The 17,071-nt window shown below is 40.3% G+C and overlaps 1 protein-coding gene across 3 annotated transcripts in view; it reads right to left on the bottom strand.

Moving 5' to 3' along the window:
* Positions 1 to 17,071, bottom strand: part of Otud7b (OTU deubiquitinase 7B) — a 60,022-nt gene that overhangs the window by 26,117 nt on the left and 16,834 nt on the right. For all 3 annotated transcript variants that reach the window (XM_038311504.1, XM_038311503.1, XM_038311505.1), the window contains one exon: positions 2,039 to 2,189. In XM_038311504.1, coding sequence (XP_038167432.1) covers positions 2,039 to 2,123 — 85 coding nt within the window. In that variant the 5' untranslated portion in view covers positions 2,124 to 2,189. The remainder of the gene's footprint in view (positions 1 to 2,038; positions 2,190 to 17,071) is intronic.

Here is a 17,071-nt window from a genome sequence, read left to right as displayed (position 1 = left end):
CACATGCATTCCATCACTCTGCTCATCGTTTTCCAAATGCACTCCATACCCTAGACCATACTTTACAATGTGTATCTCTACCATACTTGTTTACTGTCCATCCTACTACAACATTAGGGTAGGAACTTTTGTTTGGCACAAGCATCCAAAATAATACCTAGCATCTAGAAGAGACTCAATAAATATTTGAATAAATGGAGAGTATTTTCCCTAAATCGATTCATCTATTAATCTATAGTCTGTTTTGAGAACAGGATCTCCAACTGTCAGGAAAGTACCTTAAAACCATCAGGCCCTCTTAACACTAAACATGGCCAGCACGGAATGCCAACCATCTCCACCCCAAAACACGTGTGCCCTCTCTTCCTCATGTGACCCCTAAATCAGTAATAGCATCACAATCTCTGAAAGTCCCAAGCTTTCAGTTTCAGCTCCTCACACTCTCTTCTCCCTCACCATCCCAGTTAATCCTCAGGGTCTAAATATCTCTCACATCCATTCCTTCTTGTCTATTTTTATTGTCTATGCCCTGACTCAAATCCTCATAATACTTACCTAGTCTTTGGTGTTTTGAAAGGGAGACTCTCTAATAAGACTTTCTAAGTCTCTCTGATCCTAATCTTTCTTCTTTCTAATTTATTCTTTGTACTACAACCAAAGTTAATGTTCTGTTGTTTTGATTTGAGAACAAGGCTAGTCTTAAATTCACAGAGATCCGTCTGTCTCTCCTGAGTGCTGTGATTATGTGACATTATGCCTTGGAAAGAGTTAACTTTCAAAGAAAAACAGCATGAAAAGAAGGAGACAACATCAAAGTTCTTTCTTTTCTAAATTGTACCCTTTTAAAAAATCACTTATTTTTTTTTATTTTATGTGTATAAATGCTTTGTCTGTATGTATGTGTGTGTATCACATGCTTTCCTGGTGTTCAAGGAAGCCAACTAAAGTTGCATAAAGCTATGAGCCACTATATGAGTACTGGGAACTGAACTCAGGTTCTCTGTAAGAGCAGCAAATGCTCAACTACTGAATTATCTCTCCAGCTACTAATTTATATCTAAATTCATCAACTTCTCTTCCTCTCACCCACACTGTGGTCTAAGTCACCATTATCTCTCACCTGAACTATGGCAATTCTTAGCTGGTTTTATCACTGGCCACCTTCCAATACAATCCTATTGGAATAGCTTGAACACTGAAACTGGAAAAATTATTCTTATTCTATTAAAAACTTCACTTCCAATGAACATAGAAGTCCCTTACTATGGCAACAAAGGCCCCGTGTTCTGCTTCTTCCACCTATGCAGCTCCCAGTCACTGTCATCTCTCTCGCTAGTGCTCTTCACAGCACACCCATCTCTGACTACTTCTCCTGGGTAGGCCTTCCCAGCTCTGGGGCTGAGCCAGAGCTCCATCTTCATGCTCATAGCACGCTCAACTTTTTTTTTTTTTTTTATAACATGAGTGTTTATAACATATAAGAAGTAATTTGTAACATAATCATTAAGAGACACATTCTAAAAAACTGTCAAGGTTCAAATCCTATGTAGCTTCACTGAACTCAGTTTCAAAGTTAAAGCATGGTAGTTGAGAAAATACATCTCAAGAACCTGGCACATGCTAGGCGCACTGCACAGACATATTATATAAGAAGATGATTTCATTTTTAATTTTTTCTTAATTTTGAGTGTGTTGTTGCACATGCGTGTAGTATATATGTGTGTGTGTGTGGTGTGTGCATACAAGTGTGTAGAGGCTAGAGCTCAAGATCAAGTGTTTTTACCTATGATTATGATTTTAGTGAGCTAATCTAACTTTCTTCTTGGATCATCTGAATATAAACTCATGAAGAAAGCTCTAGAAAACATACAAGGTGAAGGAATTTTGGATTTTAAAACTTTTAAAAATTTTGGATTTGGGCACACCAAGCAGGTAATAAGAAGCAACTTAAAGGAGGTCTATGGTATACTTTTCTAATCACCTTAAATATTCCTAGTAAATATGGCATTTTGCTTTCTCTTTCTCACTCCCTCCTTACCTTCCAGAAGATCTCGGGCCAGCCCTGGCTCTGCACCTGTAGAACGGACAAAATCCGACAGGACAGCATCCATGTCCAGGGTCATGGGATCATCAGGTACTCTCAGGGAGCAGGATGTGAGCAGAACATAGATCAAAATCCAGGCTTGAACCTGAAAGGAGATAAGCACACAAGGCTCAAGTAACTAGTACAACATCATCCCAGCCCAATCCCAACAGGTTTATATAAATGGGAAACTATTCTGGTTCCTTCATTCTAGTTGAAGTTTGAAATAAAGGAGTTTAAAATTATTTGAAGAATCACACAATTTCCTCATTAACAATAATGTCTTATTGCCTACAATAACAACAAACCACTATGAACAAAGCTTTCTCTCCGCTATTTATTTATTTATTTATTTATTTAATTAATTAATTTGCTTGTTTGAAAGAGGCACTAGGTATTAAACTCAGGGCTTGTATACGCTGGGCAAGTGCTCTATACCCACCCCAGTGTCAAGTTTGCTTCTCCAGTTGAAAGGAAGGAGGCAGCAGACTGCTGCCCCATAAAGCTCCCCACCTGCAATGTTTCCTAACATGCCCCATGTTCATTTCTTTCCTGAAACATTATTTATTATTAAGGGTTTTGGTTTTATTTTTTGGAGACAATGCTTTATTCTGCAGTTTTCTTGCCTCAGCATCTTGAATGCCATCATGCCCTGGGTTTCCTCTAAAGTTAATTTAATCACTCCCTGTCTAACCTCTCTTGATTTTCATACGCCAAGTTTTGGGAAATGGGAAGTTTTGTGTGTTCTTTCCTGATGTATCACCAGAACGAATCACTTGACACAGTACATGGCACACTGGCCCTTAGCAGACTCTTATTAAACAAATGAGGACTACACAGCAGAGGAGTTCAGGGTTGACTAATATTCCCTTGTTGGCTGAGAAGACAGGAAGTGTAAAGTAAAAACTGAGAACTACTAAAAATAAAACAGCAGGCTATTCTGCACATCTGAGCAGAGCCCAAAGGCTTATCACAAAAGCAACTTCAGGAGTTCAGGAAGCAGGCAGAATCAGAAATGCTTTTCTCCTCCTCCTAGGATAGATGAGTACCAGGTAAGTTTACCTGGAAAAAAAAAAATCCCTTCTTTCAGACTTGACTTTAGCAAAAACTATGTCTCTGACCTGACGACCTGGCACCAAGGCAACATTCCTCTGTGGTTAACAGTCCCAGTTGAGAAAGCAAAATAGGGTGGAGAACAAGCTCTGACCAAATTCACTAGGTCTGGAGAAGGTGGCTCATTCATAAAGTGCCCAGGTACCCAACTTCCCACTACACCCACTAATTCCATCTTTCTGGAAAAGCCAAAACCAGAATTCTTGAAAACAACAGGTGACTCAGACAAAACAGTCTTCCTACACCTAAAGCCTAAGAATGACTCCCAGGCATTTTTTTCTTCACCTTGCTCCTGTCCCAGGATACAACTTGTTTAGTGGTGTGATCTGATCCCAATTTTCTTCATTCCTTACATATAGTAAGGCAAAAAGAAATATTTGTGGGTTATAAAAATTCTAACTCTCTAACCTGATAACTCATTGTCTTGGTGGTGGTAGGTAGCTCTTTTGATTTTTTTTTTTTGAGAAAGAGAAACTATTATTTCTTTTAGTTCTCTAATAACACAAGAAGTCAGTGGATACAAAACATGATTTATTTTATCCCAGGCCAATATTTAGCAAGGTATCTACAATATTGCAGGCAGTAATAAATACCTGCTGAATAAATTCAATGTAAACAAATGTCTAATTTTCATCTGCTTCAATATACTAAGCACCAAGTCAACACTCCTCTGAGGTTATTAACCTCTGATAACCCAGAACTACATGAAGAACTTCTGACCAAGCTTTCTAAAAAGCAACCCAATCCCCTTGAAGTCTGCGCTTAAGAACTTAACTTCAAGGCAGGCAAGTGGTAATGTCTGTAATACCAGCACCCAAGAGCAGAGGCAGGAGGATTGAGAATTCAAGGCTACAAGGAAAGACCCTATCTCAAAAAATAGTAAAAAGTAAAAAAAATTAAATGCTTTCAGAAATCATAGATGAATGAAAGGCTTTTCATCTCCTAGTGCATGTGAGAATTCTCTCCAAAGCCCTCTGTGTTCAGCACTTTGGTCACAGGACATGGGCACTGCCTAATAACAACATATAAACAATGCAAAATCAAGAGCCTAGCTCCAAAATGAACTCCAATCTCTGTCCTTAAAAGATAAAACAGAACTGATGAGTGTGGTGGCTCAGGCCTTCAATCCCAGCACTCAGAAGTAGAGGAGGGCAGAGCTCTGTGAGTGAAAGGCCAGCTTGGCCTACAGAGTGAGAGCCAGAGCTATGAGACCCTGTCTTGATAGACAGACAAAAAAAGTAAAGAAACAAAACAAGGCAAGCCACTTTAACAACCTTCTGAGAGGACATGGGGAGAAACACAAACAGCACTCGGCAGAAAGGAGAAGACCTGACTAAGCCACAGGCACGCAGACAATTTCCAGCCAGACTCAGGCTCCTAAGAAAGAGAAACAAATGAAAACTATTGGTGCCATGGCATCTGAGATCTTACATGGTAACAGAAGGTAGGTCATTCATTTCCAAACATCTAAAATAAACAAATAACTCATATCTGGAAAGACTGGCTCTTCAGCAAAAATGTGAAGCACTAAAGCAAACTTCTTGGCAGCACATTCTTGTATTTGATTCTCCAGGTACATGGCATGGACTGTGCCCTTTGCCCAACAGGTAAGGACAGCAACGCTTGTTACATCACCACACCTGGCTGAAGGTTCTCAAATTCCATGGGGATATCGAAGCCAATGGCAAAGACTCTGCCTCAGCACACAGGAAGGAAAAACCCAAACAAGTAAACAAAACACTAACCTTCAACTTTTAAATAAAGGGAGGCAGCACTCAAATCTTTGTTGATTATATGTATAGACAGATTCAAAAGCCAAAAATCAACCAGTTTCCTAGTAAAGGGGCCATCACCAATTACTCAGACCAGTGCAAGGACTCTTCTATTACATCTCTAGCAGGTCATCCAGTTCCTGAGTGAATACAAGCTTTGACAGGGAGCTCATTGCTTTCAGCTCCAACTGTTATAAATTGTTTTCTTCTAAACAAAAGCCAAGTCTATCAACAGACCCCTCCCCCTAATACTGTTCACATAATGGTTCTTATTCTGTCCTATAGAACAAAATTAACTCCTGAGAATGATGGATTTTTTTTTTCAATGAAAAATACTAAATCATTACTTCACATAAATACTTGTTGTGGCCCAACATCATGACTCTGTCATCCTCAATCATTTTGCAGAGAATTGCTGGTCCAGCAGGTGAGCTCTTTCCTCATTGCAAAGTATTGTCTTGAGTTCACTTTCCCCTTGGCGTGCCAATCGAATTTTGCCCTCCACATCTCTCACCATCTGGTCTGTCTTAGTTTGGGTTTTTATTGCTGTGAAGGGATACCATGACTACAGCAAATCTCATAAAGAAAATATTTAATTGGTGGTGGTTCCTTTACATTTTCAGAAGTTTAGTTCATTATGATCATGAAGGGGAGCATGGCAGCATGCAGGCAGACATGGTGTTGGAGCTGAGAGTCCTACATCTTGCAGGCAACAAGAAGTTGACTGACTCACATTAAGTGAAGCTTAAGAAAAGAGACCTCAAAGCCTGCCCCCACAGTGACACATTTCCTCCAACAAGACTATACCTCCTAACAGTGCCACTCCCTTTGGGGGCCATTTTCTTTCAAATAACCACATTCTACTGCCTAGACCCCAAAGGCTTGTAGCCATATCATAATGGAAAAAATGCATTCAGTCCAACTTCCAAAGTCCCGATAGTCTTTAACAGTCTCAAAGATGTTTGAAAGTCCAGTCTCTTCTGAGATGCATGGAAATTTCTTAACTGCAATCACCTATAAAAATCAAATCAAAAAGCAGATTACATATTTCCAACATATATATATTTCCAATGAGGAAATGCTAGACCAAAGCAAGACCAAAAACCAGCTTGGCAAACTCCAGACTCTGCATCTCCGTGTCTGATGTCAAAACATTCTCCACATCTCCAGCTCTATTCAAATTCCTCTAAACAGTCAGGCCTATTACAGCAATACCCCACTCCTGGTACCAACTTCTGTCTTAGTTCAGGCTCTTATTGCTGTGAAGAGATACCATGACTACAGCAACTCTTATAAAGAAAACACTTAAATTGATGGTGGCTTCCTTATACTTTCAGAGGTTCAGTCCATTATGATCATGAAGGGGAACAGGCAGATGTGGTGCTGGAGCTTAGAGTACTACATCTTGCAGGCAACAGGAAGTCAACTAATTGTCATACAGTGAAGCTTAAGAAAAAGAGATCTCAAAACCTGCCCCCATAGCGACAGTGTGCTCCTAATAGTGCCATACCTTTTGGGGGCCATTTTCTTTCAAAGCACCATATGGTCATAGAGCACAGATTTTGTTTCATGTTTATATCTCCACCAAACAGGAACACTGTGAGGTCAAATACCTGCTTTAATTCTCCTGTGTCCCATTCACTACCAAGTATTCAATTTTCACTCCAAAAAATTGAAACTTATTTGTATGATACCCAACTACAGACAGACAGGCAGACAGGCAGACAGACAGACACACACACACACACACACACACACACACACACACCAGTATTGTACATAGGCAAATTTACAGGGACTTATCTCAAAGACTTTTTTTTGAGACAGGATTTCGCTTGTAGCTTTGGAGCCTATCCTTGAACTAGCTCTGTAGACCAGGCTGGTCTCGAACTCATAGAGATCCACCTGCCTCTGCCTCCCGAGTGCTGGGATTAAAGGCATACGCCACCACCACCCAGCATCTCAAAGACATTTGTTGAAGACTGTTAAATAATTTTATTTGGAACAGCTTCTCTTCCCTAAAGATGGCTTAACTCAGACTAATACTGAATTAAAGTCCATCTGTATGTACAAAGACTCCTATTACTTAGTAACAGAAAAGAACCTAAGATTAAATACTGGTAAAAACTGGTGGAAGATAACAGATCTCTGTTAAAACGCCTAAGAAAACTGACCCTACATTCTCTGCTTGACACCATCCTCCAAGGCTTCCACATTCTCACTCTATACCCACTCTCCCAGCTCTGTGTCCTCTCCAATTCCTCTCAAACTCATTGAAAAACCACAACATTTAAGACTCAAGAATTTTCAAAGGTCAGAGACTCCTCCATGCTTATGATGTCAATTCCAAGGAATCCAGACGGGAAGAGAGAGGAAGGCAGGAGGAACACAATTCTTGATAAAGGTGGGAGGGAGAGATTGTTTGGCAGACTGTATTTTGGTTAATACAAAAATATAACCAAACTGAGAAAGAAAAAGGATATGGCCAACTTCCATTCTCAAGGGACCTATGTGACATTAAATGGAAACAAAGTGAAAGAAAATCACATGCTAAAGCTTTAGCGTTATCTTAAATTTCCAAACTCTAAGATGAGATTTGTATCACTAACCTTCTGTTACACATGAAAATGACAAATCAAAGAAGTTAGGTGATACCTCAATGTTACTCAAGAACAGAACCAAAATGTTTACAAATTCAACCCACAGCACGTCAGAGGCCTGGTCCTTATTCTATACCACACTTTGTCTGCAGAAGATGGAAGAAAATGGGCAATCCATTCATGCAAAGTCCACCCTCACTGCTTAACCCTCTCAATCCACACTCAAAGAATCAACTCTAGGTTCAGACACATCTTGTTACAAATCCCTAACCTAACACTTTAGGGAACCATGGGAATACAACTATTTTGTGCCTAATTTATAAAATGGAAAATACACAGTTCAGATATCTTGTTTGTATTACAAATATTTACAATCTTTAGAGTAATACCTGATATAGTAGATCTTTGAGAAATGCCAGCTGTCTTTGTGCCCAAATCCTTATCACAATACTAATCCCACCAGTACCCAACACAGTTACCTATATTATTTCTTCCAAAGTTCTCTCTTCCCAAACCAACCCCCTCCAAGAGTCTTACAAATCTTCTCTTGTTTTTCAAGTTTTATTTTGTTTGTGGGAGGTGTTGTTTTGTGCTTTGTGTTTTGAGAAAGGTTCCATGTAGCCTAGGCCTTGAACTCTTTGTGGCCCAATGGCCTTCAACTACTGATCTTCCTGCTTCTATCCGACAAGTACTGAGAACAGATCCATGCCACCCCACCTGGTTTATGTGATGTTAGGAATCCAACACAGGTCTTCATGCATGTTAGGCAAGCACTCTACCAAATGAGACAACATTTCCAGCTCAGCTCATTTTTTGCTTGGGGATTTGTTGTTGTTTTTTTTGTTTTGTTTTGTTTCGTTTTTTTCGAGACAGGGTTTCTCTGTGGCTTTGGAGCCTGTCCTAGAACTAGCTCTTGTAGACCAGGCTGGCCTCGAACTCATAGAGATCCACCTGCCTCTGCCTCCTGAGTGCTGGGATTAAGGCTTGTGCCACCACCGCCCGGCCTGTTGTTTGGTTTTTTAAGACAGATCTCACTGTATGGCCCAAGTTAACCTTGAACTCACTCTGAATTTGCAATCCTCCTGTCACAGCTTCCCAAATTTCCCAAGTAGCTGTAATTATAGGCCTGCACTACTGTGCCTAAAGCATTGGGTTTTGTTGTTGTTGTTGCTATTGTTTTAGACTTAGACAGTATGTGTAATTTATACACTTTTCTTCCTTTTCCTTTCAGATAGGGCTAAGAATAGGCCAAGGCTGGGTTTTCTTTTCTTGAGTTTTTGTTGTTGTTACGTTTTGTTTGTCTTTTGAGTCAGGGTCTCTCTACATAGCTCTAGCTGTCTTGGAACTCACTATGTAGATGAGGCTGACCTCGAACTCACAGAGATCTGTCTGCCTCTGCCTCCTGAGTGCTGAGATTAAAGGCGTGCGCCATCACACACTCAGTCAAGATTGTGACTTTTCAATAAAGTCAATTTTTAAAACATCCTACAAAAATAAAAGTTCTACTTGAACTCTTTAAAGACTGACTGTTGAATTTCTTATACATATACCACTACTAACAATAACAACAAATCAACCAGCCTACACTAAATGCAAAATAGCTCTCAAAAGTCAACTCTCTAACTTTTAGTAGCAACCAACCCTCTCCCCTTCTGGTCATAATTATTGGTCATTTCTTTATTGATTATGAAATATCTAGGTAATGGAGAAATCAGATAGAAGGGGAAAATCAAACTATTGTACTATCTGTGTTAGTTATCCATATTAATATTAATTTTATTTTATAAATCGCTTTTGGTAATTAATTTCCTTCCACATACAGTAATAGTTTTAGCCTTCATTAGACAAAGAAGTTTTCCTTTATAAAATTAGATACCTAAAAACCAGGCACACTGGTGTGTACTTGTAATCTCAGCACTCAGAAGGCTGAAGCAGGAGGATTGGCTTGAGTTGAAGACCACCCTAAGCTACACAGAGTACCAGGCTAGCCAAGGTTACGTAGTGAGATACTATTTCAACAACAAACAAAAAATTAGATACTTCAGCTCAAAGATTCTCATCACTTTCTTCTTTTTAGTTCTGCATCTATCTTTTCTGGTCATCTCTAAACTCATTTAGCTACTATAGGTTCTATAAAAAGCACCTGCCATTGTTATTAGTTGGTCTTTTAGGCACTTCCATCCTAACTTCAACTTGACTATCAGTCATTCATTCAAGATCTGCCAACCTGAACTACCATCTTCTAGATACCTACTAAGGGCTGGGATACAAACGATGAGGAGGAGACACCATTCCACCTTTAAGGCATTTGAGCTGGATGAGGAGTGTACACCTGTTAGTGTCACTAGTGCAGGAAACACACAGCAACTATTTTACCTACAAGAGTTAGGAAGTGGAATCTTTAAGAACAGCAGGAGGCAAGATGAGAGGATTACATTTTGGTGGATATCCTTGATGTCGGCATTATTATTTTATACTTTAGAAGCTTAGAAATAGACTTAACGTAACACACTTATTGTGCACGCACACACGCACGCACACACACATCCCTAACAAACAGTTGTGGTTTTAAAATGTTTCTGCTAATCTATGCATCCCAACTTAAAATAGGCTTATGAGTTATTTGTTGGTTTCAAATATTTACCATTTTCTGATCTACCCCATGATATAAGGAGGTCTGTATGAACAAATACAATTTACATGTGTGTAACTGAGAGTTCACTAAATAGCTTTTGTAGATTTGTTTGTGAAACACACTGACAGATCATTAAAAAAAGTTTCAAATTATAGTAGTATACACTGTAATCTCAGTATTCAAAAGACTGATGCAGGAAACTCAAGTTCAAGACAAGCCTTAGCTACTTAGTGAGTTCCAGACCAACCTGACCTACATATCATGACTCTATCTCCCCAAATATTTTTAACTAAATACTCCTTAAGGTTTTTAATTTTGTGCTTTCTGATAGCTGACATATATACACAGAGGCATTTGTCACATCTAAATGATGCCCAAAGGGAAAGGCGGGTGTTGTGTTGATTCTGATTCAGGTTCTCCGAAAGACTTATGGTAAAATCACATTGGTTTAATCGCAAGAAGAACTCTTAATAATTTTTCTTTTAAAAATACTATCCATGCTTATTGATAGTGGTCCCAGCTGTTACTATCCCTCCCAGTAACTACAGAGTCACACAAAGTCACATGTATCCCAGATGGAGTTAGAAGTGCACACTCTAATATGGGTTGTCTCCAGCACTCTTTGGACTTCTTTCACTTAAACAGGCTGCTCCCTCTTGCAGTCCTTGTTTCACTTTTTAGAAGCAAATTGGGGGCTGGAGGAATGCTCAGAAGTTAAGAGTACTGGTTTGCCCTTTCTAGAGGACCTGGGATTGAGTCCCAACACTCACAATAATACCTATAATTCCAGTCTTCTAGGGAATCCAACACCTTTTCTGGCCTCTGCTGGTACCAGGCACGTACAAACTACACAGTCATACATGTAGACAAAGTAACTATACACATAAAATAAATAATTTTTACAAATTGGGGTGTTAGAGAGATGGCCCAACAGTTAAAGAGTCCTTCCTGCTCTAGCATAGGAGTTCAGGTCGGCCCTCAACATTCACATGTTGGCTTACAACCACCTGTTACTTCAATTCCAGGGGACCTGATATCCTCTTCTGATCTGCACCAGACACCAGGCATGCACATAGTCTACATACATACATACATACATACATACACCTTAAAAAATAAGTCTCTTCCACTTATGTACATAGGATTAGGTATGAGTATACGACACAATCTGATGGCTCTAGTCTAGGGCAGTGCACTGCATGCTTTCATCATTTACATAATTAACATCCTATGTGGACAGAGGGTAAGGAGGCTCAGAAAGTCAGTGCTTTCCTGTGTCACCACTTTAGAGTCACAAACTTTTAGAAATATCAGAGACTTTTTTGAGACAGGGGGTTCTCTATGTAACAGCCCTGGCTGTCCTGTAACTCACTTTGTAGACCAGGCTGGCCTCAACTCACAGAGATCCACCTGCATCCGCCTCCTGAGTGCTGGGATTAAAGGCGTGCACCACCACACCTGGCTTTATCAGAGACCAGTTTATTGCACACTTCAGTTACAGATGACAAGAACTCAGAGCCAAGAGCCAGGCACTCGGGAGGCAGAGGCAGGCAGATCTCTGTGAGTTCGAGGCCAGCCTGGTCTACAAGAGCTAGTTTCCAGGATAGGCTCCAAGCTACAGAGAAATCCTGACTTGAAAAAAAACCAAAAAAATAAAAAATAAAAAATAAAATAAATCTAGTGATGTCCAGTAGCTGTTACCTGACATCACATATCATTAACTTTCAATTTCCTCCAGTACCCAGCTAAATCCTGACATCTACAGATGTGAACCAAAGAAAAAGATGTGCACTTTAAAAATCAATCCCTTAAGCAATCCCTATTCACGAAAAGAAATCACCTCTAAAGACATCAGAGCAGCAGAGCAAAATCCACTTCTGTGTGGCTAATCAACACTAAGAGAGAAAAATCTACATGGAACATCATATCCCTAAGACTAAAGCACGACGGTGGAATAAAATTATGCATCACAGAGATATTTTCTTTTACTTTTATATTGATGTTTAAAGATAGATTACTTTTTCATAATAAACTTATTTTATTGAATAAACTTCTCTTGCACTAATTAAATATCACTGCTGAGTTTTGTACAGAACAACCTAAACCCAAGAAAACAAAACACCAACTTTAAACACATTTCTCTGTTTACCCTGACTGGAAAGCCTAAGCACCAAAGCATCTTCTTATGTTTATTCAAGCTAGTTTACTTTTAAAAAACTCAGGAAGGGTCACCATCTTGAGGCACAACAGTACCCAGGTGCAAAGTCCCACTGATGGAAATGCAATCTCCTAACTCAAATGGCTGTGAGGTGAAGGGAAAATATACAAGCTACAGCTAATCTTCACAAGTTCATAATGGGCTGATTCCAGGAACAAACAAAACAAAAACAAAACAAACAAACAAACAAAAAACCGAAAAATCAACCAAAAGGGCAGGTGTGGTGGAATAATCCTTTGGTACACTGTAAAGATTGTCACTCGAATTGGTTTTAATAAAAAGCTGACTTTTTATTAAAGTCAGGCAGTGGTGTGCACACATTAATTCCAGCACTCGGGAGGCAGAGGCAGACGCAGATGAATCTTTGTGAGTTGAGGCCAATCTGTCTTCCAAAGTGAACTTAAATACAGCCAGGGGCTACAGAGAAACCATGTCTCAAAAAACAAAAAAGAAAAAAAGAAAAAACAACAAAACAAAACAAAACAAAAAACTGACTGGCTGGTAGCCAGGCATGTCATGTTGAGAGAACGTACAACTCATGGGGCAAAGGGTAGATAAGAAATATGAGTTAATTAAATGTAAGCATTAGCTAGTAACAAGCCTAAGCTATTGGCCGAGCCTTTACAATTAATATTAAGTTTCTGTGTTATTATTTGGGAGTAGGAAAAACTCCACCTACAGAAAGATATCAGTTAACTTCCTTTACTGAATAAATATATACCAAGTATCAGAAATTTGAGACAAAAAAAGACAAAAGAAACCATAAAAGGAGGAAGATCTTCATATCTACTGAACAAAATGCTTTTTTTTTATTATTATTACAGTGAAGTTTCTCTTCAAGAATGCCAATCAGCCGGGCGGTGGTGGCGCACGCCTTTAATCCCAGCACTCGGGAGGCAAGAGGCAGGCGGATCTCTGTGAGTTCGAGACCAGCCTGGTCTACAAGAGCTAGTTCCAGGACAGGCTCCAAAGCCACAGAGAAACCCTGTCCGAAAAAACCAAAAAAAAAAAAAAAAAAAAAAAAAAAAAAAAGAATGCCAATCATTTGAAGTTATCTATGAAGTCCTTTGATGGAATACCTAATCAAATACTTCCAGTCAAAGACATCGTTTACTCAATCTCACTACTTTGGGAGTCAAACGAAACTGATCCGGACCCAAAATGTTTGCTATCTATTTACAGGATCCATATTAGAAGAATGTGGTCAGGAAAGCTGTTTCCTATGTTGATTGAGCGCTTCAGAAGAACACACCTGGAAAATGTCTGAGGGCAGTGTGGTGGTGTCTGCTATAACCCCAGCTTCTGAGAGGTGAAGGCAGAAGGATGAGGAAATTAAGGGCCGTCTTTAGCTGCCCAGGCTGGGCTGGAGGAAACCCTGTCAATTCTTCCTCCTTTCTCCTCCCCAATGACAAGTCCTTTTAAACGTGCCTGCACAAATATGATGCAGATAAGGAAACTGTTGAACTCTTGTGCATATAGACTAGATAAAAGTAACCTAGACAACCCTTCCACAAGACCAAGTCTGTAAAAGAAAGGTCTTTCCCTCTCCCCCAGAAACTACAAATGCACCAATTACTAGATAAACACCTCACTGTCCTGACTCTTCCCTAGAACTACCTTAGGAATAAGCTATTATCCATTACTGTTTGCAGTGGTAGTAGTGTTGGTAGTAATAATTACTGGCTTTAAAAATAGAAAAGACATAAAAGGAATGATAGAAAATTATCTCAAAAACCAAACCCAGTTTTAACGAGAATTCAAAAGCAAGTAAGTACTCTCAATTCTACCAGAGGGCCAATAAGTTACTTCTATCAAAAAACTGTAGGACTAACTCAAGCAAAATAAAATCAACACATTTCCCTTAAATTATACACTTAATAGGCCAAACTGACTCAGTCAGCAAGTGTTAGTCTCAGACCCCGCAGTGAGAATCTGAAAACCACAGAACTGTGTCACTGCGCCCTTTCCTCAAAAGCTTTACCTACACAGGTAAATGCTTAGGATTACATTAGTGGAGGGGCCTGCTCCACAATGCACATACGGAGGTCACAGAACAACATGTGAGAGTCAGTTCTCTCCTTCCACCACGTGCATTTGAAGTAACAAACTCAGAGCAGCACAAGTGGTGGCAGATGCCTTTGCTCACTGGCCTATCTCACTGGCCCCAGGACAGAACTTTCAAAGAAGAAAGACTGAAATGTCTGAGGAAGGCACTGGTAACGTACAGCACCTGAGATCCTTTTTAAATATTTAACACAGAGTGGGCACAGGGGCACATGCCTGTAACACCAGCACTGTGAAGGCTGGAGAAGGTAGTCACAATCCAAGGTGAGCCAGGGCTACAAGAACAGGGAGACTATCTCGGTGACTAGGCACCTACCAAATATCACACATTACTTACAGGTTAGACACACCCACATCAACTATCCCATTAATCTCACAGGATATATTCAGATTCTCTTAGTACCCAGTGTGTGTAATAGTCTCCTTGGAGATTGAAACATTCTATCCCAGCATATAAAGAGTCCCTAAGGGAGGGGACAACTTAAATTAGACAACAAAAAAGCAGAGCAGGTGGGTGGTGGAACGTGCCTTTAATCCCAGTACTTGGGAGTCAGAGGCAAGTGGATCCCTAGTCTACAGACTGAGTTCCTGGACAGCCAGGGCTACACAGAGAAACAGTTCTGAAAAACAAAAACAAGCAAACAAAAAGGTAAAGCAGAGAGGGTCTAGAGAGATTGGCTAACCTTGGACTCAACTTCCTTCCCAACCTTCACAGTGCTGGTGTTACAAGCATTCGCCCGTGCCCACTCTACTTTATGTTTAAATCTTCAAAAAGTACTCAGCAGTTAAGAGCACTGGTTGCTCTTCTAGAAAACCCAAGTTCAAATTTCCAAGCACCCACATGACAGCTCACAACTGTCAGTAGCTCTAATTCCAGGGGATCAGACACCCTCACACAGATAGACATACATACAAGCAAAACACCAATGCACATAAAATAAAAATACTTAAAAAAAGAGAAAAAGAAAAAAAGCAGAGGAAGAGGTCTGTCTGGATACCCAAAGACAAATGTGACAAGATTGTGTTGAGCTGGAGTTTGTAAGGAAAGAATTGGCAGAAAGTCAAATTGTGTGCTAAAGTGCTTTCTGGACAGCTTTAAACTCCAAAGAGCAGTTCACTGAAGACATCTGCTGTAGAAACACAGGTTAAACACCATCAAGCCTGTCCCGAGAGTGGGTAATTATCCCCTAGATTGAGGAGAGCATGTTTTCCTCCAACAAAAAGACCAGCCAGGAACTCCCTCAACAGCCAGGTACAGTGTCAACACAGGGCCTGTCTGACCCAGGAAGCCTGCAGGTACAGCAAGACCATGTTCCCCTGTGGTCCTGGGTAGGAGGTCTGAGCAGATAAAGTCAGGCCCACTGAGTTCATCAGGTGTGGAGAGATGTAAGGAGGCTTTATGGAAGAGCTCCAGGGTATGGAGATGTAATGCTCAGAATGGTTGAGGACTACAAGGAGCTAACTAAGTTAAGCACCTCCCAGCCATGCTCTGTACCCAACCCTTGACCTATGGAGGAAACAACTGATACAGATAGATGGAGCCTTTCTGTGCTATATCAGACCTCACTGATATGTGCCTTTAGCATCTTTAGTAGTAAACTTCTGGGATCACCTGCCACTTTGCTCAGAATCCATGACAACAGACTTTCCGGAGTGCTTCACCAAAGTATCTTGTAACCCCACAATTTATTATGGGATGGTGGTTCGGGATGCCTTGCCCTGCCCGTCCTCTAGAAAAGGTTTTGTTATATAGATAACATAATGCTAACCCTGAGTGTTTTGCAGATCTGGAAAGTCATTAGACACACGTGCATGTGGATGGGGGCTCAGTCTGCACACAAAAGCAAGGTCTGGGCACAGCTGTAAGATGCATATGATACCTGACAATGTTACTGACAAAATCCTACAAAGCCCCTGCCTGTAAATATAAAGCTACAGGCATTCTTGGGACATTGGCAGATTTTCATGCCCCATCTTGCCTAAGCTGTCTGTCTTCTGTATAACTTGATGAAGAGCATTATATAGAACTGGGACGGGAGAGATTCAAGAGCAGGAGGTTCAGGAGCAGGCTAAGCTCCTTGTAGGACAGGCTAGACAGCTGTGTGCCCCCACTACTGTCCTTCCTGTTACAAGTCACCAGTTATTCAGAAGGCTACAGCTGGTGGCTATGACAAAAGCAACCTGAGCGAGTTCCAACTGGATTTTGCTTCAGTCATGGAAAGCAGAAGAAGCCTATATACACCACCCAGTATAAAACTGACAGCATCCTCAATACCAAATAGTTCTAATACCTATACTTTGGTCCTACCTAAACTCTAGAACACAAATGGAATTCAGATTCTGAGTCTTAAGCATTTGTTAATGTTTTCTAGCAATTTCTAAAAGAAATCCTTGTGCCTATTTTGAAACTGTTGAATATCACTTATCCCAGGTATTGGCACATGGGCAAGCAACAGCCATAATTAAAAAATACTCTCGAGCCATGTAGTGGTACATACTTTTAATACCGCAACTCAGGAGGTTGAGGCAGACTGTATCTTTATGAGTCCGAGGGTATCCTGCTCTACAAAACCAGCCCAGAACAGC

The sequence above is a fragment of the Arvicola amphibius genome, chromosome 14 (genome assembly GCF_903992535.2).
Source record: "Arvicola amphibius chromosome 14, mArvAmp1.2, whole genome shotgun sequence".
Lineage (NCBI taxonomy): Eukaryota > Metazoa > Chordata > Mammalia > Rodentia > Cricetidae > Arvicola > Arvicola amphibius.
Note: the sequence above shows the minus strand (reverse complement) of the source record. Positions and strands in the feature narration are given on the sequence as shown.